Genomic DNA, 27,834 nt, shown 5'->3' with positions numbered 1-27,834 from the left:
TTTAGTATATGAAATGACTTAAATTTTATTAAAAATTTACATTTTCAGATCTCTTCAGTATTCTAAATTTATTAACAGAGGAAAAACAGACAGAAATCATCACATAATTATTTGCATCTTAAATGGTACTACAAGATGGGAAAAATAAGTTTGTTGGACATTTCAATGTCGTTATCAAGTCTCAGTCTTTTTTCAGTGTTCACATATGTTTAGTTTTGCTTCTCTGGGTGCCCTACTTCATTTATTAAGAAAAATACATTAGAAAAGAATACATATTATTTACATTAGGATTTTCACTGGAAAATACAGTTAAGGAAACTAAGACTCCCCCACCAAATTTAATACTTATTTTTTTTTATCATCCAGTATATAGAGATCTCATATAACATTCTAGATTTTTAAAAGATATTTATAGAAGATAAATTTAATGTAAATAACTTTTGAAAATATAAATCATATTTTTTTCAGTTCTACTCAGTATTCCATTTTAAATGCTTGCATAGTTTATTGAAAAAATTAGTTCAAAGCACAAAGAGTATTAAAGGCAAAGCAGAATATTCCTTGAATATCCTTTATTTTAATCCTTACTTAGACTCTGAGTATCAAAATTTAGCTTTGGCCAACATCATATTTTTATAGTTCCTAATTTTGTATCCATAGACTTAACTAATCATTTAGAAAGAAATTAACATCAAATGCATAAAGGGAAGCTTCGAATGATAACATTTCATTTAAAAAGCTATATTCGAATGAAGATATGGTCTGCATATAAGTCACGTGTGCTTATTTTCAGTTATGGCTGATATATAAGATGTTCACTGAGCTTTTACATGACATGGAATTACATCGTAGTCTTGAAAATGAATTCCCTCAGAAACTGTGATCTTCATAATAGCACCATTTAAAGCATCATCTTCGATGAGTGTTATTAAGCCGTTGGCAATCATCGATGGGCTAAAAGTAAAAAAAACATTGGTGTTTTAAAACTAAAGATGAGGCATAATTATCACTTCGTTTTGATTATTTTTGAATAATCTATTACTTTTAACATGTCATAGGAAAATGTATATCATGAAACTATTGCTACTTCCATTTTTATTTAATTAGGTATTAATTAAATCACATGATAAATTCAGTGGTAGATTTCCATGCCCAATCTTCTGTCATTTTGATGGGAAGGATTTATGAATTTATATTTATTACTTACATTGCGAAAATGACTATTTTCTCATCTTTATCCTATCAGTAGATCTTAGACTTATCAGAAATATTATTAGAGTAGAAATAGGAAGAAGTATAGCTAACATTTATTAAATGTCTATTATTTGTCTGTTGGCCATTTTAAGTACTTTATGTGTGTCAACTTGTTCGTGGACTTTCAAAAGTCCCCTAAGTTTATTTTAGTATTATCCCTATTTTACGCATGAAAAAATTGAGTTTGACAAACAAGTGCATGGTCAGTGGTGGAGCCAGGGTTTGATCCCAGATGGTCTGGTTCCTTCAACATGACACCAATGAGTTCATACTGTGAAGCTCTTATTACTCTAACTCAGACATCGTTCACTAAACATGTGCGTTGATCAATTGTTTCTTATGTAAATCGTTGAAGCTGGGGAGCCATATGAAATTTCACAAAGCGTATATGTGAATACTGCTTGGAATTTGGCAGATAAGGTAACATTACTGCCATAGGTAACTAAACATCGCCTTTTAAAAAAAAATTCTGATTGACTCATGGACAGGGACAATAGACTAGTGGTTACCAGAGCGGAAGGAGGAGAGGGGAGGGGGGAGGTAGATGGTGTAAAGGGGGTCTAATATTTGGTAACAGAAAGAAATCCAACTATAGGAGGTGAACACGCAGTATAAATATAGATATGCCTTACTGTTAAAGTGTACAGCTGAAATTTATTGAATTTCGTTAACCGATGTCATCATAAAAAAATTTAAAAAGCATAAAAAAATAAAAAATATCTGATATGGCTGAAGGTATTAATGATACATTGTCTATATCTCAAAGCAAAATTCATAATGTTTAAACAAGCACATTCTATTCAGCAGCCCAGAAAAAGTATTTTCTTTCAGAGTTCACCAAAGCAAGACTTTGAAGCTTGCATTAGTTTCTCAAGTTGAAAGCCCTACTTTTCCCCTTTTTATTGCTTATGTCTAAATAGTACTTTGCTTTCTCATATAAAAAAAAAAAAATTTGGAATAGTTTTACTTACTCCAAAATCCCACAGTATTTCATCATATCCTTGATGTGGTCCTTATATTCTATATATTGTCCCATGTTCTCTTCTTTGTCAAGGGATTCGAGGATGGGAGTATTAACAAAGCCTGGGCAAATGGCATTCATTCTCACACCACTGTTCATAAGATTAGCAGCCATCTGCCGATTGGAAGTAGAAGGTTGCAAATTTCAGTAGTTTCGTAAATGTGCAGCATAGGACAAACTGATAATTAAAGCTGTTTAAAAGACTTTTATGTGAAAAATACTAGTCAGATATCCTTCTAACTTTATAACATTGCCAATGTTAAGGTTGGCTGGTAGCAGAAAGTAAAAGAATATATATATAAAGTGCTGAATTAATTCTGAAAATCTCACCTAATTAATTTTTTAAGAAATTAATACTGCTGGGCAACCCCTGAAAATACTTATTATCTAAGCTGCTCTTATCTACTGAACTCTGCAGGAACCTGAAGGTAAGAAGCTGAGACTTAAAATTAATATCCCAAATTTTCTTTCCAAGATCGAGGTTGCATAACAGAAGATATCTGCCCAAAATATACCGTTGGTGAAAAGTTTTAGGACTTTGATTCTAAAGACACTCTTAACTATCTGGAAGACAATTTGAGTATTTTCAGACTAACGTTCTTTAGCTAAATTTTCAACCTACTGATTTCATTTGAACCATTTTAAAAACAAAATGTAGTTGATTATTTGAGGATTCTATTTGCTTACTTGCTAAAATTTATTTGTAACTCCCCCAGATCAATACTTATGGAGCTTTCGGGGTCATTTGTGGACAAGCACACTGAGAAATATAAGCTGCCAGACACAGATGCTGCCACTGAGGTCAAACAAAACAACGCTCTGTTTCCTTGTTTCGGCTTCTCTAACTATAAACAAGTGTCCTTTTCATGGAGTATTTAGTCCTTGTTTTTCTTATTTTGGGGCTTTCTGTTGGTGATTTTGCTATTTAAAAATGCTCCCTTCCCCCAAGCATAGTGCTGAAGTACTGTCTAGTTCCTAAGATGTGTCTTCTAGAGAAAATACAAGGGTTAGATCAGCCTCACTCGAAAAGCGTAAGTGCCGTTGGCCATGAGTTCAATGTTAACACAATACATAATAAATGAGATATCATTAGACAGAAATCACATACAACTTTAAGTAGAAATTCACATATGTATTGACTGGCTGATCAAAATGTTGTGACCAGAGGCTTGCAGGAACTTAACCCTATATGTCTCCTAGGAGTAATGGTTCAGTATTTTCTAATTCTCTCAGTGTTTGCAAGTGATTTTATAGAACATAACTACCAGAAATAAGGAGAATTGACTTCACAAGTTGCCTATCTTGCGATTGTAAATATGAAATTTCTGGTCTTTAAGATTTATTTTGCTTTTTAATAGCTTTACGTGTGCATTCAGGTTGAATTAAAGATTAAGTCTTTACGAATTAAATAAGAATTTTCAATCAATTTAAATTAAGGTTGTAGAGCTGCTTATCTTTCTTTTTGATTGAACATTTACTGGTCACGCATCTGTTTTCTTCAGCCCTAGTATTCATTCGACTGTTACTATTTTTCTCTTCATTTGTCTCTGTCTCACCGAGACTAACCATTGCAGAGATCTCCCAATGTCCTTTACTCTTCTACACTTGTCCTCTCCAACACATTCCAAACAGCAGCCAGAAGGTCTTCTTAAAATGGAAATCTGATCTTGCCACTTCTGTGTTTTAAAAACCCATTGAGTAAAATCTAAGCTCATTACCAGGCCCCGTAAACCTTTCTTGGTCTGGCTCCTGCTTACATCTCTCGTTATTCTTCATCCTACTTTCCCGCTCAGCAAGCTCCACTTAAGCTATCTTCATTCCAGTTATTATGAAAAGGCAAGCATTCCCATTTCACACTATCACCGCATGCGGTCAATTAGGTCTAAAATATTTTTCTAAGCTCTGTACGCCCTTCATCCTAGGCTCCATGGAGACGATGTCCTCGACAACCAAGTAAATCCTGCTCCACGCCTCCAGCCCGCCCCCACGCTCTCTCGCTCATTTTAATAGCATCTTCAGTAAAGGGTAATGTCTGGAACATACTGCATATTCTGTGTAAGGAAGCCTGAATTTAATAATTTTTAGATTTGGAGTCAATTTTAATAATAACTATCTTTCCATTATTTAGCCTTAGGATATTTTTCAATAACATATCTGTGTTTAGAATCTACTTCACTTTAAAATTATCTGCTCTTTACTGGGTCTTTTATGTGATCTGAAGCTATTTTTTATAATAAAAATTGAAATATAATTTTTATAATAAAAATTGAAATATAATTTTATTTTTCTATCTTTAACCTAGATATATTGAATTCTGACTTCATTCTCCTCGACTTTATAGAACTCATGTCACACACACACACATACAGAAAGAGAAAAAGAGAGATTGTGGTTGTTATAACCTCACCGCTGCTGAGCGTGTGAATCCAACTACGCCATGCTTTGAAGCACAATAAACAGGCAGTTGTGCAGAAGGTATGAGCCCTGAAACAAACACAGAATTTAAACAATTTTATTAAAAAATAAGCAGACAAAACCCAATAATTGCTCTATAAGTGAATAATTTGTGTCTGTTCATTTCTAAATTATTCTAGCAAATACACTAAAATAATCACCAGATTACTTTGTAAACCCACTAGTCTCAGCATAGTTTTTCCTTCCATAATCTCTGTTATACTGTCTGGAATTTATGGTGGGCAAGTTATAGCCTGGGGATACAGACAAGAGTGGTAACTAAGTTTTTTTTTTTTTTGGCTCCCTGACTTTCTGTCAAGAGAAGTCAATGTTATCTAAAACACAAAGAGAATCTAAATCTAGTAAGTTACCATCTAATTTTCAGTTTTTAAGTCAGAATTTTAAAAAGGATATATTTTACAATTTAAAAAGCTTCCAAATGGCTAAAGGAGTTTAAATTGCTTTAGTGGAATTTGGAAATTATTATTTGCCTTCATTTTAAATTAGTATGCATTTTCCTGTCACCAATTGCACTGAATGGTGACTCTAAGTGTTTAAGAAAATTAAAAGTTAACTTATTTTGATTTTGATCATAGTAGATGTCTAGACCTTCTCACTCTATTCTCCATCTGTTCAACAGTAAGCCTTTTAACTAGATCCGTTTCTATATTTTGATTTTTAACTAATTTCTTGAATTAACTCATTTCACATTTTTTTAATTTCTCTGAGTCAAGAAACAATGATCCTTGATTACTCTAATGTTATGAAAATCAAAAGTTATGCTGATAATACTCAATTATTCTGCCGAGGCACGCTCATCCCCACCCAGCTAAGCAGTCCCAGAACACCACCAATCAGTTGAGCGTGTTGTGCCAAAGTTCAGCAATAAACGTAGATCTTTGCCACTCCCTGGGTGCCTACCAGGTCTCAATTTATACAGAGTGCTCGCTCAAGAGCAGTTTAAATCCCTGAGAATGATAGTTCACAAATTGTGTGTCCACCCAATGATTGCTCAGTACTGTAACACATGGTTCTCGTTCTGTTTTTAGGTTAAGTAAAATTTGTAAGTGAATCAAGTTCAGGGTGTCAGTCAACAACAACATGATGTCTGCGCAGGGCACACAGTTGCTTTTAGGAGCTCGAAATAAGGAAAAAATGGGTGCACCAGTCGCTGTTTTGTCCTCTCCTTAAAGGTTTCTGAGACAAAGGCAGTGGTTGTAGGATGGCATTCATGGACTATGAGATATGCAGAGTGAATCCTCATCAGAGATAAGCTAGTTGACACAGTCAAGAAGAGCACAAGAATGAATTTGGAAGGAATTTTTGTTATGTATGTGGAGCTATTGACTTCTGAACCCATGTCACAGAAGTGAAATAAATCAAATACTGTCACGTTGCTTCTGTTTAAGAAGCAAGTACAAGACACATACTTCTCTTTAAAGATACAACTGGAAATGCAACGGGAACCTGAAAGAATTTGTGTGCATTTTAAAAGTGGCACTCGGTTTTATGGATCTTGGTGTGACATTCTAATCCCATTGTCACTGCTGTTCTGCAAAATGTTTACTCTTGCTTTCACTTTCTGACACTAGATCAAAGGCTGCATAATTAATTTCAGACATGCTGAAATCAAGCATCCTTTTTTCTTTTTTTTTTTAACAGCTTTATTGAGGTATAATTGTCATACAATAAACTATATATATTTAAAGTATATGGTTCGATACGTTTTGACCTATGTATAAACCCATGAAACAATGACCACAATCAGGATAACGAACAAATCCATCACCCTATGTTTTCTCATGTTCCTTTGTCATCCCTTCCTTTTGCTTGTCCCCTGCCCGTAAGCTACCACCGATCTGCTGTTTTGTGTCACAATAGATTAGTTTGCCTTTTCTAGAAGTTTATATAAACTCTTTTTGTCTGACTTCTTTCACTCAGGATAATTATTCATCCACGTTGTAGTATAACCAGCATCTCATTTCTTTTTCTTTCTTTCTTTTTTTTCCTGAATAGAATTCCACTGAAAGGTTAAACCATCAATTGTATGTACATTCACATGTACATACATCAATTGTATGTATGTGGCTTCTTCTCAGGTTGGGCTTTATTACAAATAAAAAGAATTCTATTTTTCAATTGTTTTATTTAGGCAAGTTAAAATTAATTTAGTTAGAGAGCTTTTATTTATCTCCATTACATGTAAATTTTAACTGTTGCTTCTTATGTTTCCAACAGGTAGGGTGGGTTAATGATTTGCAGTGCTGTCCACAGTTGCCAACTGACTTTGAATGTAAAGATTAACTATCTCTGCCTCAGTTTTCTGCTTTGAAAAGAGAGGCTACTTGGAAGAAGAAAAGCTCCTTTGTAAGGCTTTTTCTTTTTTTGACAATGATTTTAGTGATGGTGAAAATGTTTCAGAAATCCAACATTTTCAATTGGATCCCAAGACCCATTTTTCCTTCACAAGTATGTTATGATTGCTACTGTGGTGCAGCTTTGGTACATTTCTATTCTTTACCTTAAACCCAAAACACCAACATATAATGTTGTTTCTGTATGCTTCAAATAAAAAATGTGTTCCGAGGCTGATAATAAGCGCCAGCACTTAGAATTGTGCCGCGTGTGTGTGGTATGACTCTGGGAACACGATTCGTATGGTAGTTGGTATAAATGGTGCCCCTAATGTTCCTGCAGTTTATAACCTGAACAACTACAGGGCAACCCTCTCTGATAGAGGAGAATGACTAAGCAAAAGAGACAGAGAAGGAGGAACCAGTGGAAGTAGGAAGATAAGCTAAGCATCGTGTCCTAGAAATTAAAGATAAAAGTATTTTAAGAGACCTATCTTAATGGTCTTAATGGTCAATATTATCAAGTGCAGAATCGAATAAGAATCGCTCTCTTTGAAATAAGAACGTGAGTCAATATCACTCATCGAAAAACAGTATCTCTGTTGGTCTCACATCTTTCCCCAGCTACCACACCATTTCTCTTGACAACAAAAAGTATTCAGAAGAGTTGTTGTATTCTTCATCTCTAGTCTGCATCTCCCATTTGCTTCAAAACTCACTCTAATCATGCTTTCATATGGCCATTCCAGTTAAACAGTCTTAGGATGGTGGTCAATGATGAACATCTTGCTCAGGCTAAATCTCTTGTCTTCATCTTGCTTGACACCTTCCTCAGCAGCGACCTACATGGTTAATTCTGCTTGAAATAATAAGCCTTGAAATACTTGCCTCTAATAGTCACGCGTGTCCTTTTACCTCACACTCACCCACAGCACCTTCTCAAGTTCTTTGCTGGCTCTTCTCCCTTGACCAGACCCACGAATAGGCTGGAGAATCCCAGAGCTGTCCCTGGCCCTCTTCGCTTTTCTATGCACACTCTTTCCCTAGGTGCCCTCATCCACTTCTGTGGATGAAATTCATTCAATATTTCTCTCCTCTTTCCCCCATCCCTGTGGTTCTTAAATTTCAATTCTAGATCTCCAACTAGGATACCTAACTCGGTATCAAGGTCCAGTTTTCTTTCCTTTAGTGCGTGCTAATTCAAACAGTTTTATAAGAGTGGATTCATTTTAGAAATATGCGTTTGGTACCAATTACGTGCCAAATAAAATGAAAACATGTTTTAAATATAGTCAATGGAAACATATAACACAAATGGGAGGACCACCATTTTACTAGAATGTAATTTCTCATAATATTTAACCATTTAAAAATGTCCTCTTAATTATAGCACAGTGGTTTTGGACTCTGGGTGCCAGACTGGCTGAGCTCAAATTCTGAACCCACCACAATGAGCTGTGTTATCTTTGGTGGGGTAACTGCTATGTGTTCCACAGTGTTTTTCTTTCATGAACTACAGGACTAACAATAACTACTGTGAGTCCTGAATGAGCTAATGTACATGAAATACTTAAAATAATGTCCAGAATATAATAAGCACTACTATTTTGCTATTATTTTTATAAAAATAGAAAGTTCAACAGTTTTTCCTTAAGATGAAACATTCTCAAAGTCTCGTTTCATTGACTTGTGCCTACTTATCTCCATTGTGCCTTTTTATGAAAATGTATCTTTTGCACAAAAAATGCCACAAATCTGGGTCAGAATCCTAACTTGGTTTGGTTTTTGAACCTTGGCAAACTGTGGACTGTTACTAACCCTAGTTCAAAAGGATTTATAGAAGTGCATTTATTTAGGATCTATATGTTTAGTACCTTTTAAGTACAAAGTATATTGAAGTAGCATTTAAAATACACTCTATTAAAATCTGTAAAACCAATGGGAGGACCCCTGGTGTAGGCGTAGGGTAGCACACTTCCTTGGTTGGACAGTCAGATCACCTGATCTAACTTCAGGGAAAATTTTTTTTTTTTTTTAGGTGAGGCAACCCTTGGTTGACCTCACAGATTGCAAAGACTTTGTCAGCTTACACTCTCTTCTTTTTTTATTTTTTTATTTTTTACACCTACAGCACCTGGTCTCCCTAGGTGGTCTCCCATCCAAGTACTAACCAGGCCCGACCTTGCTTAGCTTCCGAGATCAGATGAGATCCAGCTTGTTCAGGGTAGCATGGCCATAGACTTAGGGGAATTTTGTCAGTATAATGACTACAGGCCTAATTAGTTGCAGGAATTAATTTGGGTTTTTAAAATCTTGCAAATTAATTTCCATATGCATAGGAACTTATTCTGTCTTCATGTTAAAGTATTTAAGAATAACAACAAAACAGGTCTGTGACAATGAGAAAGCAGTCTCTAAAGAAATGTCTTTTTGTTTAATGTTGTGAGGAATCTTTTATTGTGCTTAAAAATAAATACTTTAAATTAAAAAAAGAATAGATTTTTCAGCACTTATTCCAGGTCCAACATTGTGCAAGTTTACCTATAGAATTGCAAAATGGCTCTCTCCGAAATATAGCAAGTCTAATTAGTAACAGGGTTGTTTCCGTCATAACTATAGATTTAGAAAAAAACATTAGAGTGAGAAATTCTACCCACGAAACAGAGAAATATTTTCTATAATCATTCAGGGTAATAACATGAAATGGCTACCGACTGATAATTATATAAAAAAATTAAATGCCTAAAAATTACACAGGTAATTATAGAACAAATAAGGGAGCCATTTAGAAAAATAAAACATAATTTTCATTTCCACATTAGTTCTTCCATCTTTAGTATTCTTTCTATCCATATTTACAAGAAATAACTTTAATCTCTACATCTCATAGAGGATACAGAGCTCAAAAAGATTTTGTGCAAAAAAACTGAAATCTGCTCAGATAAGGCAACAGTACTGAATCATCGAGCATATTTTCTTTTAAACAGATAGAAACCTTGTAAAACAGACTATACAGAAGTGCTAAGGAAATTCAACTTAGGAAAATAAATTGAGAAGCTAAGACAACTGATCTTTATCCGACAAACTTGAGCTCAGCAGCTGTGCCAAAAAGTAGGAATCTGAATCCCTCGCATTATCTTTACAGTCAAAAAAGAAACTGTCTACCCATCTTTCTGTTTTTAACTATCACTTCTCTAATATGAAGAAAAAAGGGGAACTACTGGGAATCTATTTATCTATGTTCATGAAGAAAGCTGACTGAAGTAACTGGCAGACTTCCCAATTTTTCCAAATAACAAAAAAGTTTATCCGATACTGCTCTTTCCTTCAGTCATACACAAGTCATACACAAGTCATAGTTTAAAGTGTGACATGACATAAAAAATGGCATAAGCTTTCATAAAATTACTGTACATCTATAATAAAAATCTTAGCAGAAAGGTAATTTTAGGAATTGATTTTGTTAATTCTCACAAACTTGTTTCTAGCCTTCCACCAAAATCCTCCTTCCCAAAGATTCAGTCACTGCCTTGCTGTGATCAAAGGAAACTGAGATGAGCTTCCTAGCACTGAAAGACTATCCCGAGGCAAACGGGAGGCCGGGAGGCCGGCTCCTCAAAGTGTGGTCCAAGGACCAGCATCAGAATTTCAGGACACATCTCTAGACCTACTGAGTCAGAATCTGCATCTGGACAAAGTCCCCAGGTAATATCTATTTTAAATTCTAGAAGACTATTCATTTTCTAATATTCTTTTCTCCCCCAAAGCTAGGAAATTCTAAATCTTTTACCCATTCCTCAAAAGGCCAACTTATAAATATTTAATCTTTCCTACTGATTCCTTCTAGTCTGTGTCTTCTTAATAATTTTAAGCCATAAGACAACAAAATGGACACCATGGAGAACTTTGCCAGTGCTAAAGAAGAAAGGTGGCTCACATATTCCTAACAGTTGGCAGCTGCCCAATTAAGATCCAGATAATATAGGTTCATCCATTCTATGACATACACTAAAATCATATAGCAAAATAAAATTGCTTTTATCACTATGGCTAATTCTCACCTCACTTTCTAAGTTATATAGCCTGTTTGAGATTAGTTGTTCAATTATAAATTGAAGATTATCAAATTGACTTCTATTGCAAGGACTTGTGGAAGTCAAATGTGATAACATGTGGCTGATAGTTTATCACAATGCCTGGAACTTGGCAGGTGCTAAGTAGGTTAGGCTTCCTTCTTTATATCAAGAATAGTGGCAGAGGTGGTACAAAGTAATTTTCTTACTTTGGGCCTGGATATGAAGGAAGTTATCAATATTTTTTGCCCGAAATTTCTGGTCTATTGTAACATTCCAATGCTCTTTAGGACATGGGAGTCCTAACACTTTGCAACTTAAGTGTTTAAGTGGTCTATGCCATGCTAACTATTTAGTTCTGTCATATTGATATGAGACACTGATAAGTATGTAAATAAAACTCAAGGTAGAAACTATACCTAATAATTTTTATATTCCCATTTCTTTTCTGTAAATGTTCAACATATGTTTGATTAACTTGAATTTGTTATTTAATGTGATAATTTTAGCACTTCCAAGCTAATCATATTATTTTAGATAAAACAGCTCCAGTACCTATGTCACTGGACTGATATTTAAAACATACTAAAAAAAATTCTATGATTTTCAAGTATTTTCTTGAGACTAATATTTTCAACTCAGAGTAAATAGGGCTCTCATGGGATCTCTCACAAAATGCTGCTGAGTGACTTGTCAACGGCACAGAGAATGCCCCAGTGGACACCAAGACCCGAGAAGCTGAGTATGGAGGCAGGTGGATGCAGGCCTGGTAGGAAGATTCCTTTTTCTGTGACTACTTCGTCCTTCCCACTGCAGCAACTAAGTACACTTGACTCTTTTGGGATGTTTTATGGGAGCACAGCTGTTTAATTATATGCATTAAACCAGCCTTCGCTCTTCTGTTATTCCTTCCAACTTTTTCTTTTTTTTTTAACAGTTAAAGACGAATGGGACAAAACGAGTGCAGGTTTATATATTATGTTTACAAACAAAAACTCATACAGAAGAGTCTATGTGCTTAAGACGATGAGAACAACTTCTGGGGCTTCAGGCTGGAGCACACCCTCCCCTCAGTGTGCTGAGGAATCACTCTCCACTTTAACTACTTCTCTGTTTGTTAAACTTATTAATTGCATTTGATACTCAGTCTGTGTCAGTGGCCATTACTCATTAACTTCTCTGCTCAAACCTATGTGTTAAGGTTTTACTATGATAGTGAAGGACTCCACCGAATCTATGCAAGAGATCACAAGGATAGACTCTGCTTGAGCTGAATGCAATCCTCAGCTATTTCTTTAATAGGGGGAGCAGTAGAGGAAAAACCAAGAAAAATCTGTGAGGAAGGAAAGTTTGGAAAACACAAGTAGCAAACATTAGGAAAAACTTTTCCTACAACTTTGCCAATTATACATCAATAAAGCTGGGGTGAGGGGGAATACTTTGACCCTGGAACTCAACCAACATGTTATGACTTCAAGGGTATAAAATCATTGATAACATTTCTGAAGAAAGTGTGAAGATGGAGAGGTCCGCATTTATCTTCTATGACTACAAAATCTTGAATTTTTGTCAAACTAAACTCATGGAAAAAATAGAAGCTTTTGGTGAGCAGATAAAATACAAGACAGTATGTTTAATACTCTTTCTGAAATGAAGGCATCTTGGTGATAAAGTCCTGGGTGGACAAAAATAGCAGTGGCTGTCCAGGTTGGTAGTGGCAACAGGTGACAGTGGCAACAGGTGACAGTGTAAAGGCACTGGGTATGGATACTGAGCATTTAGAAGGGAGGGCGCCTCAATCAAGTAGAAGGGACAAAGACAAACTATTTAACCATTATAAGCAGAGTCACCCTGCCTGTGAAGAGGACTATCAGAGGGAGAAACAGCTCAGAATGCTGTGATATTCATTAAACTGTAAGAGTACTAGATAGGTTATTTGAAACCAAAACAATCTTATCATCTAACTTACACCCATTAATTGTTTTTATCTGCATGATCAGAAAAAGATTCACACATGGCTCTAAGATAAGTAAGAAGAGAATTAACACCCAGGGCTCCGTAGTGTGATAAACCAAGCTCTTAGCCAAGAAAGCAGAGTGGATCTCTAATTGTAATCCTTAAATTGCTCTTCTCAATGGCGTGTTTTGACTTGTGACTTTGGTAAGCATCTCAAGTGTTTTCAGGGCTTTACTCTGTGTGTCAAATGGGGCCAAAAGCTTAAGATTTCACTAGAAGTTTAGTAATGTTTAACATTAAAGCAGTGCCCAGGAGGCCTGAGGATACTAGCATATTATACTGGCTTAATCAAGTTCTAGAAATCCAGTTTCTTCTACTTCACAGGCTAAGACAGACATGGATAGAGAGACAGATTAACAGACTCATAGATAGAAGAGGTAAATAATCTGGTGGTTAAGACATAAGTGGTCTTTTATTAGGCTGCCTGCACTGTGAATTCCAGCTCTACTGCTTCCTTGCTATGTAAACGTTGTGCCAAGATACTGAACCTCTCCTGCCCTCCTCACCTACAAAATGGAGATTCTAGAATCTACTTCACAGGGTAGTTGTGAGTTTTAAATTAGATAATGCATACATACACCGTGTTTAAAATAGTATCATGTAAACAGTGAGTGCTCATTGAAAGTTAATTATATATTTAAATCTTTTTATGGGATGAAAGGCAGTACTACATTACATTTCTCTATTCATGGTCTTTAGGGCAAGTAAGCCCCCTTTTATGGCACAGAATCTCTCCCAGAAAGTCCTAAATTGATCCAATCCCAAGGCCTTCCAGCCTTCCTTAGAAGAAATCATTGCCTCCAGTGATAGAGGGCAAGGGGCTCCCTGTATACTTAGTGTTCCCGATGCTCCAAGCTTTGCTCACTCTCTTAGCTTAGAAGAAAAGCCATGGAATTGTCTCTTGATCACTACTTCAGGTTCTTTTACATTTATATTTTTAATAAAATAATGAAAATATTTTTTGTCAATTCTCCAATCATTTACCTATTTTGTCTCTTGTGGTTTTATTTCAAAATCATGTAGATTTTAGCCTTGACTGTTTGTCTTTAGGGTTTCAGCCTCCCAGAATAAATTTTGGTCCTCTCTGGTGCTATTCATCTTAAATAATGCCCATGCTCTTGCCTTTTAATGTATCCTTAGAACTGAAATGTTATAATTTACAAGTGGATGTCATATTAGGCATAATAAGCAGATTATCCTCAAAAATTTTATAGAATTAGGTCTATAATAATTGGAAGGTTGCCTTTTTGTCTTTAAACACCCAGAAAATGATTCTATTTTTGAGGATTTCTAAAGAAGGAGCTTTCTAAGTCTCCACTGGTGGCAGGTTTATCGTGGTTTAAGGCCCATCTGACAATGATTTTCAGAGGAATGAGAAAAATGCTGAGAATCAGGCACTGGTGTAGTCACAGGTCCCTCCAAACCTCAATCCCCAGATATTACAGGAGCTGGGAGGTGGAAGACAAGGTGAGGGTGGGAGGTGGGGCACCTATTCTTAAATGACCACTCTAACTGAAACCAACTGGATAATTTAAGAAGAAAGTCTCACTATTTTTGGACATGAATTGTTTAGACTTGCTGTCACTATTGAGCAGACTTCTATAATTTCATAATATTCCTTGAACTATTCAAGAATCACTGATTTTTTTTTTTTCCCTAGCATTTTAAAAGTACAGCATCTGGCTAAGTTAACTCCAAAAGTTCCTGACAAAGGTTTATAGTTACTGCTGAGTAATGTGACATCAGTCGATATTAAATCATACCGACCTGAATAAAACCTTTTGGATTGCATAGTGTGGCAGAGATCGTTGGCTTTCCACTGAAATCCACTGTGTCCTTAGGAACACAGCTAGGCTATACATTTCTCAGACTCTCTCGTAGGTAGGTGAGCCATGAGATTAAATTCTACACTGGGACGTGAGCAGAAGTGAGGTCTACCATTACTGGGTAGGGATTTTAAAAGAGCAGCTCTGTTTCTTCGGGGTTCTTTTTCTCTTTCTATTGGAAAGAAGGAGTCCACCAATGCCACAGTGACCTTGAAAAGTCCATGTTGAAGACAGTAAAGCTTCTGCCAACCTCATTTTCCAAATGACTCCATATGCCACTTTGACACAAGAATTACTTTGAGTTTAAAGCACTTAAAGAACAGCAAATGCAAGAAAGCCACTCCGACCTCTCCATTTTCTTCATGAAAGCAGGAGCTAAAACTCTAATGTGAAAGATGCCCTACCTCTACCAGGTAGAAAAAAACATTCTTATCACCAGAGATTGGAGTCAAGGCTGAGAGAAATCTATACAAACAGACCTGATTAAAATAAAATAACGCCTATCTTCCTTTAATCTCGCTGTACATTTAAGTTACTTTCCCACAATTGCTTCTCTTTATTCACCCTAGTTTACAAACACTTAGGCCTACCCACTTCTTTGAGTCTTTATTTTCCCCTCGAGGTGTTCCCACGTATATGTAACAGTCTGTATGCTTTTCTCCTGTCAACCTATCTCATGCCAACTTAATCCTCAGGCCCAGTCAGAGACCCTGAGAGAGTAAAGGTAAAATCTAGCTGTCCCCATAGCATATCCCAACTACTATATCTGCCTTCTTTTAAAATTGCACATTATTAAAAAAATAATAATAATAAATAAAAATAAAAATAAAAATAAAATTACATGCTTTTACTAAAATCACATGGGAGTAGAGATACTTGAATTTTCATTTTGTACTTTTCACTTTGTCAAAGGTGCTTTCACATGTGTTACTGCTTTGGACTCTCACAGCAACCTTTGAAAAACAGTAACTCTGAAAACATACATAAATTTTTTAAAAATAGTATTGCAGTAAGATAACAAGTCACAATTTAAAATAATAGAAATAAATGTGATTCAAACTTTTAATATTATGAGATAGAAAATTCTATAGAGCCATTAGAAAAACATAAACATTAAAGTTTCAATTTAAAAGTTGAGTTGATGATAAATCGACTCTGAAGGTTTACTTTTGTGGCCAAAATTACTAAGAAGAAATCATTATTAACATAATTAGTGCTCTTACCTGCCATAGACGACATATTGATAACGATGCCACCTTCACCTCCATTTTGCTTACTCATGTAATCCAGACCCAGGTAGGTTCCACTGATAACAGACACCTAATCCAGAGGCATAAACGGGAAAAGTAACACAGCCATTAGACTTTGTCATATAATCACACACTGATGTTTTTATTTCTAGCCCAGATACTTAGAGAGATTTCTGCAAATATTAGGCCTATAAAAGGATCTTAAGTGGTTCTTTATTTTTATTTTTTTAAGCTAGTCATTGGACCTAGATTCTCTTTTGTTTGTCTAAAATTGTGGAGTTTATCACATTTCTGCAAAACTTTAATTCATTTAGTTGCCCGATCGAGATTTTTTTTTTGATAAAGATGGTATCCCAGTGGTGTTTTGTGAACTTTAACTCAATTTTCAGCATCTTCAAGAATTTGATATACTCCTTTTCTTTTCTAAATATTGGATTGAAAACTTATTTACCCTTTTTAGAAGCACATGGTTCCCATGTCTGGGGAATCCACATTTATCTGCTCTGCTCTTGTTGAATTCTCTATGATCTTTCAATGCATAGTAGTGGAACCCCTTAATTTCCTACACAGTTTTTACTTGCTTTTTTTCCCCCTAATAAAAATTCTATTTTGCATTTACATCTACATCTTCACCATGTAATACAGAGGAAAGTGATCCCCCAGCTTTATTATAGACACTTATTATTCTAATTCAGTCATGGAAATCCCATTCTCCTGCCAGTGACTGGTCCAGCATGTGACCCATTTCTGGACAATGAGACTTAAGGAGCAGCTAGCTAGGGGTGGGGTCTGGGTTGGGAGGGGTGCTGGAAGAGCAAGCTGATGAAAAAATTTTCATTACTCTTAGGAAAACCAGAAAGAAATCATTACACGACTCCTTTTTCATCGCTTTGTATGGATGCAGTGGCTGGAGCAAACTGATATATATTGCTAGCATCCTTACGATGAAGCCAGCATGGAAGATGGCAGGTGGGAGAGATGAAAAAGGACTGAGTCCTGATGATATCACTGAGCCGTAGTATCAAGCAGTCCTGACACAGCGGTCCTGTTGTGTGAGTTCACGTCATCGTCTCACCCAGTTTGAGTGGAAGATTTGCTGTTACTTGGACACATGGTCTTTGGTAATGTCTGTCACTTAATTTTGTTCATCACTGCTTGCGACTCTCCTTTTGATGATTTACTATGTTTCACTATTCATCTCCATATGTAGCCACCTTTTCTGTTTTATTTTGACATTAAAGAATTTACCACCGCCCAAAACAACGTGTGATATAAAATTTATATTTGAAACCCTGTTTTTCCCTTTTAGATTTAAGAACTCCTTTCCCTTCCAACTCAGACTTCTAAGCGTGCAAATCTTCTTTTGACATCTGAATACCTACTTTTTTCATTCTTTACAATATTGCAAAGAAAACGAAACAATAGATAGTGAGTGTGGAACTGAGAGCACCTATTAGTGTTTACCTTCTTTTTATTTTAAAAAGTCCTTTGGAAATTTTCTTGACAGGTGTTCAGAGTTGCCTCTCTACCTAACAGGAATTCTGGAACGAAGAAGTAAATTGAAGATTCTATTCACTTAAGCCATGTGTCAGTTTGATATTAAGTAGGCTTAGGGAGAATGAGTAAAATCTCTACATGATTCCCCTTAAAATAGAAACACAAAACATTAATGGTTCATATAAGTAAAAAAAATATAGATGGCTGAAATTATTGAAGTCAGTGAGATGCTGTTAGTTTCTGCCCAGATCTCCAGCATGTCCGAACAGAATTTCTATTTACACATATTGGCGCTATGCTTTTATTCTCAGGTATTTACAGTTTTGCTGACACCCCACATTTGTGTTTTCAACATCTACAAGATGCAGCTAGATAGAAAGTTTGGGAATGTGTAAGCTTAATTTTTAATTTTTTTTTTAAAGCAAAATTTATTTCCAGGTCTTTTCACTAAAGCATTCCAGAACTTAAAACTACTCTCATAAATTCCCCTATACTGGTAATAATTCCCCAGTAATAAAGATAAATGGACAGATGGTAAGAGCTTACTTGTTTAACTCTTCTTATCAGACATCATGTCTCACTACAACATTTTTACATACATATGGATGTATGTTCCTACGACATATAATTGTGTGTGTGTGTGTGTGTGTGTGTGTGTGTGTGTGTGTGTGTTTGCTGCAGAGATTTTCTAATCTGGCATTTCCCTTATCTCCCTCTACTCTGGGGTTCCTTTTAATTTTTTTATGATTCTCATGCCACACTAACTTTTTTTTAAATTCTGTCACTTAAATCATGAAACTTTGCCTTTTAGTTTCTTGTCTTTTCTCCAACCAAGTTCTCAAGGAATATGCTAATAAACATGACCATTTTCTTTTCCAAAATCCTTTTACCTCTTTCATTTTTTATGTTCAGTCTTTTTCCATTTATGCTTGTTTAGAGGATAAATATTGTCTTCGCCCTTGCAGAAGCCACTTATAATCTAGCAAATTCTGCCTAACTACAATAGTTCAACTGGATCTTTAGATACGATAGAGTAACAATAACAAAAAATAGTCACTAATTTAATTTGTAATCAACATCTTGGGAGCCAAGAAAAGGGAGCACATGTGACAATAATGTTTCTATTCATTTCTTCAACTCTTCATTTAGAAGTACAGTAGGGTAGAGAAACCAACCTCATACAGAAACGAGATCATGCGAATGAAGAAAATGTAGGTTTTTATACTCAGGACGAGAAATGCAATCTATTGAGTGAATACTAGGTAGTAACGATTTTCTGGAAGCGTCATACAAATTATGGTTTATTTAAGCTTAACTATTGTTAGAGGTTATCTTCATCTTTTCACAAACAGAGAAATTCAAGATCAGAGAAATATAATAAAAGTTCATGAATTCTAAATTCAGGACTAAAATCTAGTTTTGACTAATTCTAAATGCATACCTTTCCAAATTCAAATCTTCAGTCATCTCTTGGATTTCTGAGGGGAAAAATCACCACCAATAGCCATCTACTTATTTATTTATTTATCTATCTATTTATTTATTTATTTATTTATTTATTTATTTATTTATTTATTAAGTTTACTAAGACATTCTATATATGTTAATTATACGTTCAAATTAGATTATAAATGCTACTTGGGTGGGGATGAATTATTTAGGTTTATTAAAGCTTCAAAATGTAAAATAAGTACATTACAAAATGTCCTTATCAATAGTTGAAGTTCAATCTACCTCTGCCCAGTTGCCAGAGTAACCTTTGATAGTTCTACAAAGACTTCTTTCTAAGCATTCCTAGTGAGCTCTGAGCAGCTACCACAAAGGTCACTGGGTTGGTTTCAGATTAAAGAGGAAGTACAGAATGACTTAATGCAAACAAAAGACTGGGAAGAGGTTTACAATCTCTTGTGTGGGAGGAGTGGTAAGACTGAAGAATAAGGAAGAGATAAGTTTGGTAAAAAATAAAAGGAGAAGGACAGATAATAATGTTTGACAATACTGATGTATTAGGAAATCATCTAAATATTGTATTAAAACACAAAATTGAATATCCATGTATGTAAAATATCATAGAATGTCAGTTTATTCATCCAATAAATTTTAACTGAACATCTACTCTGTACACACAACAATAATTTTCTGCCTTGAAAGAGCTTATAGCATACTACTATAAATTACACATGTATAAAAATAATTCTAAAAAAAATAATTCCAATAAAATTTTAAAACTGATACATCCTGTAAGAATGGTATAACTATGTTGTTTGAGATTTCGGAAGAGGAAGAGATATGTAATGAGGTCCTTTAACTAAGTGACTACTTTCTGACATAGACAGGAACATGAAAACATGTGCCAAAGAACACACAGAATTGTATGAGGAGGCCAATTACATTCAGAGTGGAGTCTAAAAAAAAATATTATATAAACCATACACAAATATTTGCAATATACATATAGAGATAATCAAGTTGGAAAGACAATGATTGGCCATACTCTAATCTACTCTGGCAATGGACGTCCTAGGCAAGAGGGGAAGTAACATGTTTTTAAGTTACAAACATGGGTAGCAAAGGTTAAATCTTGTTCTATGTAAAATTAAGTAAATGTCATCAGTCCCTGGAGTTAATTAAGCTAAGGAGTCGCCTATGTCAGCAGAGTCCAAATTAAAATAAGAGCCAGCTAAATTTCAATGAGGAGGGGTCCACGAGAGTGAATTGTAACCAAAGGGATCAAATAAAATTCCCCTGGTCTTTCAGAATTTTCTATGTTCAGATAATGTAGGAACTTCCCAGCTTGGAACAGGTGTTTATTCGCCTGGGCTACATTCAGACAAACATGTTCTCTTAGTTGGATGAAGACAGATAATTTGAATCCTATTACCTTTGTGATAATGTTTCACAATTCACTATTTGCTTGTTCCTTATAGTAACTCTAATTATTGCACACTGTTTTCTGACATCTGATTTCTCAGAGGAAAGACCCGGTAGGTATCCATTATGAGTGCACTGGATAGAGAAACTTTATATGCTAGTGACCTTTATCTATAAATATAACCTTTAACTGTAGCTATGTATTACTGATGAAACTATTAAAAATATCAGTAGTGATGCTAAAGAGAGAAAGTTGCCGCACGATTTGTGCTTTTTCACTAGGATAGACTGACTTTAAAAAGTCCTGTCGCTATGTGATTTTAGGGAGTGGAATAAGTTTATAAAAGCATTCTTAAAAATTTCTGAAGCTCCCAGTTGGTTGTATATTCATTTTTTATTTTATTTGGCAATGAAAATATGTAATGAAACATGGTTCACAATGAGTCCGGGTAACCACCAAAGATTAAATATATAATATGCACAGTTTTTTGTACTAGCAGAAGAAAATTAAAGCTATCTAATGGAATTTAAGGAACAGAAAAATAACAAAAACAAAAAGAAAAACAGTAAATATAAAACATGAAGTGGGAGAAATAAATCCTAATGGAAGAGTGAAAATAAATATAAGTGGCTTAAATTCACAAATATAAAAAGCAAATGTTCCCAGATGTGATTTTAAAAAATAAGATCTTATCCTATACTGTCAGCAAGAGAAAAATTTAACATAAAAGATTATTTACATTTTCAAAATAACCTAATAGAAAAATATATCCTAGGTAAACATGAACCAAGAGAAAACACAGGTATTGATTTTATATATGGAAATACAGAATGAATCAAAACATCATGGGTTGCAAATGGGGATACAACTTAAAAAAATCAAAGATCAGTAAATTATAATCAGCAGCAGTTTGTGCTCCAAACATTACTGGTTTATAATAGAGTCCAAACTGACAGACTTACTGAAATGGTAGGCAAATTAACACTTGTCATTTGAGATATGATCACATTCTGTTCAAAAACTGATGGATTAAGGAGATAAAAGTCCGCAAAGGAAAAGTCAAACTTAATAGGAATATTATTAAAAAAAAAAAGAAGCTACTCTTATTTATAATAGAGATACAAATATAAAATTAAATTAGGTATAACTAAGCAAATTCAATGGTGTATTAAACATTGATATACCATGGTAAAGTATGTTTAGCCAAGAAAAGTAAGTATGGTTCACAGTTGGAAAATATTTCATTTTATTTCACGTACATTACTAGCCTAAGTAGAAGAAAATTATAGAACTGTCTTTTTTTTTAAATGCCAGTTAATTTTTTAAATTTTTTTATACTATGTATACATAATTTTTTTTAACATTTTATTTTTTTATTTTCCCCCTCTCCCCTCCCTCCTCCCTAGAACTGTCTTAACTCAGGCAAAGCAGCTGTCAGCTTTCTCTAAACACACACACACACACACACACACACACACACACACACACACACACACACCCCTCAGAAAGACTGTGAGGGAAACTTATCGAATAGATTTTAAAGTTATCTTGAAACATACTGATATCCAGGAACACTTGAGACAAGTTTTGAAAAGAACCACAAGCAGGCTATGTGTACTTTAAAATAGTACTTTTTGTTTTCAGTTAAGGGATTTTAGGCGTCTATCAAATTTGAGGGCAACTTTGTACCTTTATGAAAATGGTGCTTACAGATTCAGCTCTTTTGTGAGCTAGTATACTTTTCATTACTCCCATCAATTTATTATACTCCTGGGAATATCAATTCAAGTCAAACATTTATTGACTAAGCACTATCTTCAAGATATTATGCTTATAACCGAGAGGGGAACAAGAATGAACATAACACAGTTCTTGCTTTTAAGGAGTTTATAATCTCCTAGGAGGATATCATGAAGTAAAGGGCCACTTCCTATATGTTTATTCACACACAGTGGTCCCTCTGTACTTCACCCATGCCTGCTTTCCAAGTGAGAATGATCTCATCCAGGAAAGGGTGACCCTATGCACAGCTCAACTGGGACATTTTGCTTCAGCCAAGGTTTGGGTTTTACTAAACTGCAATATCTTATGTCAAGTGTATTTATAAAATGGAACAGCCAAGAGACTTGTGATAAAATGGATAAAATGGAAATTTTATTTTCTAATTCTATATTTTATAATTTAAGTAAGAGCTAAACAGTCATCAAACATTGTGGAAATGACACACACACACACATACACACATGTGCATACAAACATATGCACCGATTTTCAAGATAAAAAGCTTAATCATTACAAAGTCCAAAAGTCATTGTAGCCTTGTTTCTTGTTATATTCCTGGAATTAAATTAAGATTTATTTTTTAAATAAATAAGTTAAGACGGGGTTGGCAAATGTTTTTTCGGTAGGCAGGATGGTAAATATTTCATGCATTGCACATCATAGGGTCTTTGTCACAATTATTCAGTTTTGCTGTTGTAGCATGAAAGTAGCCAGAGACAATGTTTAAATGAATGACTACAGTTGTTATCTTTTTTTTCAATCATTGAAAAATCTAAAACCTACTTTTAGCTTGTTGGTGGCAGGCTTGTTTGGCCTGTGGGACATAGTTTGCCAACTCCTAAGTTATGTAATAAACTATGTTCTTTTTCATATTTCCTTTCAATATTTTAAGACAGATTTATTTTCATAATTAAAAGTCTCAAAGTTCTTCCTATTTGTAAAAGGAAATGCTTTTTTTCTAGTTTTCTGTAACTTCTCTTTTTCTATGTCATTGTATTGTTTCCATGAATATAAGAACAGTTTTTCCTTTAAAAAACATCACATTATTAAAGAATTTTAGGCCATGAACTAATTTGATAGCTTACCAAATTAATTTGCAGCGTTTTTTCCCAGTTTTTCTCATTATTCACTCCAGCATTATTGACCAATATGTCCAGTCTTCCAAAGTAGTCTACAGCTTTTCTGAAAGTGCCTTAATTAAAAAAAGAGACATTATAGATATATCATTACTCTTCATATATACGTTTAAATCATATCCCATGCCATGAAATAAATTTTCATTTATTCATTCTGATAGTGAAAATTACACTCTTAGACAATGACTTAATGACTTGCTCCTCAAAGCATGGTGTGTGGCAATCAGCGTTACCTGGGAACTTGTTACAAAGGCAGAATCTGTGGCCAACGCAGACCTTCTGAACCAGAATCTCAACTTCAGTAATATCCGTAGATGATTTGTATGCACGTTAAAGCTCTACAAGCAGTAATTTAATGGAATAAATTTTAAAGAACTGTACCTCCTAAGCTAAGAGTTCTTGGAAGTCAGTTGGGCACCCAGCATCTCTCTGTCCCTAAGAATTATCGAAGTTCTGTGACTTAGACTATGACAAATATCCTCTTTTTAATATCATATTATCCTCATAAAGCATCGTATTAAACACAAGTCTTCTTGGGTATTCAGAGCTATTATGATCATTTCAGGGAGTTCTGATATCCTAGTAAGTAAAATCAATTTTTTATTTAGTTGATTTGATTTGATTACTGTAACTTCAATAAAAGTTACTATTGCATTCTTTCTTCTGTCTCACTATTACTACTTTGTATTACTATTTCTTAGAAAAACTATGTTCGACCAAGGAAGTTTGCATACGTTCTATGCAAAAGTCACTCATTCCATTGCCCAACCACAAATCCAGCCCTTGGAAATCCTCCTAAGCCAATTCCTACTAGGCTTTACTACGTTTACATTGAAAAACACACTATTTCTCAAAGTTGACTTTTACATGGTTTTACTGATTGAAACTGTTTCCGTGGGCCTTTTACCATTGGTTCTAGTTTTATCACTTTAGACTACAGATAACAATAGTGGTTGCTCTTTCAAATGACCGATATGTGTTCTCCGGCCTTGGGACCAACATGCGAGTTCCCTGAAAAAAGTATATCTGCACAAACTTTACTTTGATTCAAATAAAATTACAGAATTATTAATAACAACCGGACATATCGAGAAGGGCATGGATTAATCAATTTCCAAATAGATAAATTATTAAGCAAGTTGTCAAAAATAGTGCCAAGATTTTTTAATACATGTCCTTTATGGTGCCCTTTACCATACCGGAATGGAAAACAACAAAATAAAAACTATTTAATTTTCCATGGGATTTTTAAAATGAAGATCTCACATTGATTCCAGAAAAGGTCCTCCAGTAGAAAACACCTAAGGAATACCATTTTCTTTTCTTTTTTTTTTCCATCCTAAGAATGTTCTACTCTTCAGAACACCACATCTATCTTATAGGAAATTAGGTTGTAAATATGTGGGTTTAATTGCTTCTTTAATTTTCTTTCCTCATTTTGGTCTCCACTGCATTGCTGATATTCTTCCCTTATCAATGTATAATACACCATCTTCTTTCTGACATACCACTGAATTCTAGGCCCTTACAATCCAGCTCTTGCTGACATTTATATGCTGTGGTAATCTTTATAATTTACCTAAACTCTGTGTTGCTTTTTTTTTTTTATTTGAAAAATGAGTTATGTCTTGGTCATCTCCAAGAACATTTTCACCTCTATATTTTTATGATTTCAATGAAGTCTCCCTTGGCCATGGTCTAAATTGCTTGGTCAAAAGTTATAGGCAGCATTAAATCCTGAAATTGTAAGAGTCAATGCCACATTTTCCTTAAGTGCAAATAAGTGCTGATGTCCAGGCAGCATGTGAGTTTCTCATGACCACACACATTCTCCTGGTCACTCATTATGTGTCTGAGTTTCTTTCTCCACAGTTGTTTATCCTTAAGGAATGTGTCTACAGCCAAGGTATTAATTTTAAATACAGAAAAGCAAAACAATTAATGTGAAATGTCACATGTGGAACTACATAAAATCAGACAGAAATAGCTTCCAGATGATCTATACTGTTTCTTATTCCAACAGCATGGATGTTTAAGATCTGACTCCAAAATATGTGCAATCAATGAACTTTATCCTCTGGCAAAATATGTTCCACCAGCGCAGTGTCTACAGATCTCTCCTACTCGTGCTTATAATCCATATCATAGCTCTGTATTAGCGTTTCCAGATTCTAATTACATATCTTCTTTTAAAACAATTTTCCTTAACTGTAGGGGGACTCTCCGTTCGAACATGCCACTCCATTTTCAGTCTCTTACAGAATATCCCAACATTTTCAAAGAAAGTCACATTTCAGTGTTCCTTTAAGACCAGGAGTACCAGAGCGACTTTTATGGAAGTTTTTCTGTTCCCTTGATTAAAGATGTGCCTAACAACTACTAAGTTTTTCAATACAACTTCATTAGCTACAAATATTTTATTCTTCTATTTTTCCTAGAAAAAAAATGAATTTTTTCATGTAAATCTATTGGGCCTCTCTATATGACCAAATCTGTTTATTGTCTACACCAATATTGTCCCTGATATTTCACAAGTAGATTGTTCTATTTTAAGTGAGTAGACGGAAACAGGAAAGCATTGAGGAAAGTCTGATGGAAACTTTTCCTCTGCCATTCTAACACTGCAGTACAGCTACTATTATTTTTAAAGTACCCTCTCATAGGGGAAAAACCAAAGAACATCTGGTTTAAAGCACCTAGCATGTCCGTGATGATATTCCTTAATCCTGCATTCTAGTACATTTAAAAGAGAAACACTGCCACATTTAATTGTCACTGGACTCTGTGTCATCCAGCTTTCTGGGAGAAGTTGTTTGCCACAGTCCCTTAACCTACACTGAACTCTCCAAGTTCCATCTGCAATTTCGATGATTTAATAATTACTGTAGCAGCACTGTCTTTGAATACACAAAGGAATTTTGATTACATTATGTGCTGCCAAATGACTAAAATAAAAGAATTTCTCAAGCTGACTTGGGTTTTCCCCCATTCGTTTTTATGGCTATTGGGATGTCAGCAGGAAACATAACACTCTGAGCTATCCCTTGTAGCTTGGAAGGAGCTGCTCTCCAGGAGGAGGCCAAGCTGTCTGCCCCAGGGCTGGTTCTCTGGCCCAGGGCTGCCTTCAGGTTGTTGCTTGTTCAAGGCTGTTGCGTTGATGGCTTGATCTCCCTCTCTTACCTCTCAGTTGGTCCTGGTCAGCCACATCGCACTGGATAAAGAGAGTCTTCTGAGATTCGAACTGCTCATCCAGGGCAGCTTTACACTTCATACCTGCTTCAAGATTCCAATCTACCAGCGCTACCTACAGAAAGAGGACAGGAGCCCAGGTACTGCGCAGCTCGTGAAACACACACACAGTAAATAAAACAGCAAGATGCTCCTTTTCGGGATCTGACATTCTGCAACTAAAGTTGGGGTTCTCTCCCAGCCGCTTTCGAGGTCTGCTCGAGACCATCGGCCTCACCAGCTTTTCGAAGTAGCAAGGTGGGCGCTTGAGATGCAACCTCCCTATCTCCCCGGGAGCCCCTCGGCTTGTTGTGGGAAGTGGGGAGCGAGTCTCGGAGTGAGCAGACAAGTTTCTGCGGCACGGTGCCGCTCTTACCTTGGCGCCTTTGTGCAGCAGCGCCTCTGCAATGGCTCTGCCGATGCCCTGCGCCGCGCCGGTCACCAGCGCCACTTTGCCGTTCACGTGCATGGTGTGGCCGTTGCTCGGGCAGTGGGCGAGCTCCGCGTCTCCGCGCCGCCGCGGCTTTTATGGTCCCGGCGCGCGCGTGCACCCCCGTCCGGCGCTCTGCTGCGAGTGGGCGGGGATGAAGCTGTCAAGCCAACGCCGGGGGACCCTGGACTGTGTCACCTAGCCCCGAGCGCTCGCAAGCACCAAGCTGCGCGGTTTGCCTTCCTGACTCAAAGCCGATCTCTGGTCACCGCCTCCCCCGAAGCTTTGGCTGCGTTACCGGCGCTGAGCAGACAAGAGAAGCAGAAATGTTATTTCTAAAAAAGATTGCCCTTCAGTGTGCTGGAGACCACCCCATAAAAGGAAGGCAGAGGAGAGGCTTGAAAGCTTGGTTTCCACCTCCTGCTCCCAGGTCCTCCGCTGCCTCGCACCCCTCCCCCCACCCCAACAAAAGCAAAAACAAAAACAAACGAAGCAACATTATAGGGATGTTGCTCTTTTACATCAGTAGTTGTCTCAATAACAGTAGTTGTCTCAATCTACTGTTATTGTCCGAATTCCAATCTCACGGCCACTGAGGTGGGGAAGGAGGCAGAGGCAACTAACACGACTGTTTTTTGATC

The 27,834-nt window shown here is 35.7% G+C and overlaps 1 protein-coding gene and 1 pseudogene across 1 annotated transcript; both read right to left on the bottom strand.

Moving 5' to 3' along the window:
• On the bottom strand, positions 1-27,258 carry HPGD (15-hydroxyprostaglandin dehydrogenase). The gene is made up of 7 exons (XM_011360252.2): positions 27,140-27,258; positions 26,716-26,839; positions 23,485-23,591; positions 16,222-16,318; positions 4,683-4,759; positions 2,226-2,389; positions 1-954 (listed from the first exon to the last, which is right to left on the bottom strand). Exons 1-7 carry the CDS (start codon positions 27,230-27,232, stop codon positions 816-818), a joined length of 801 nt encoding a protein of 266 aa, XP_011358554.1. The 5' UTR covers positions 27,233-27,258; the 3' UTR covers positions 1-815.
• LOC111739769 lies at positions 9,206-9,324 on the bottom strand (annotated as a pseudogene).
• Positions 27,259-27,834: the final 576 nt, after the last annotated feature.

This window comes from Pteropus vampyrus, unplaced genomic scaffold (genome assembly GCF_000151845.1).
Source record: "Pteropus vampyrus isolate Shadow unplaced genomic scaffold, Pvam_2.0 Scaffold53, whole genome shotgun sequence".
NCBI classification, from domain to species: domain Eukaryota; kingdom Metazoa; phylum Chordata; class Mammalia; order Chiroptera; family Pteropodidae; genus Pteropus; species Pteropus vampyrus.
The sequence above is the reverse complement of the archived record's forward strand: the minus strand, read 5'-3'. Positions and strand labels throughout refer to the sequence as shown.

Bases quoted from the DNA above. Each gene is read 5' to 3' on its own strand.
- HPGD (XM_011360252.2), bottom strand. From the start codon at position 27,232: ATGCACGTGAACGGCAAAGTGGCGCTGGTGACCGGCGCGGCGCAGGGC. The intron at 4,760-16,221 runs GTAAGAGCACTA...TGTTTGTTTCAG, and splicing joins CAATATGTCGTCTATGGCAG to GGCTCATACCTTCTGCACAA. The intron at 955-2,225 runs GTAAGTAAAACT...TTTTACTTTTAG, and splicing joins AAATACTGTGGGATTTTGGA to CCCATCGATGATTGCCAACG.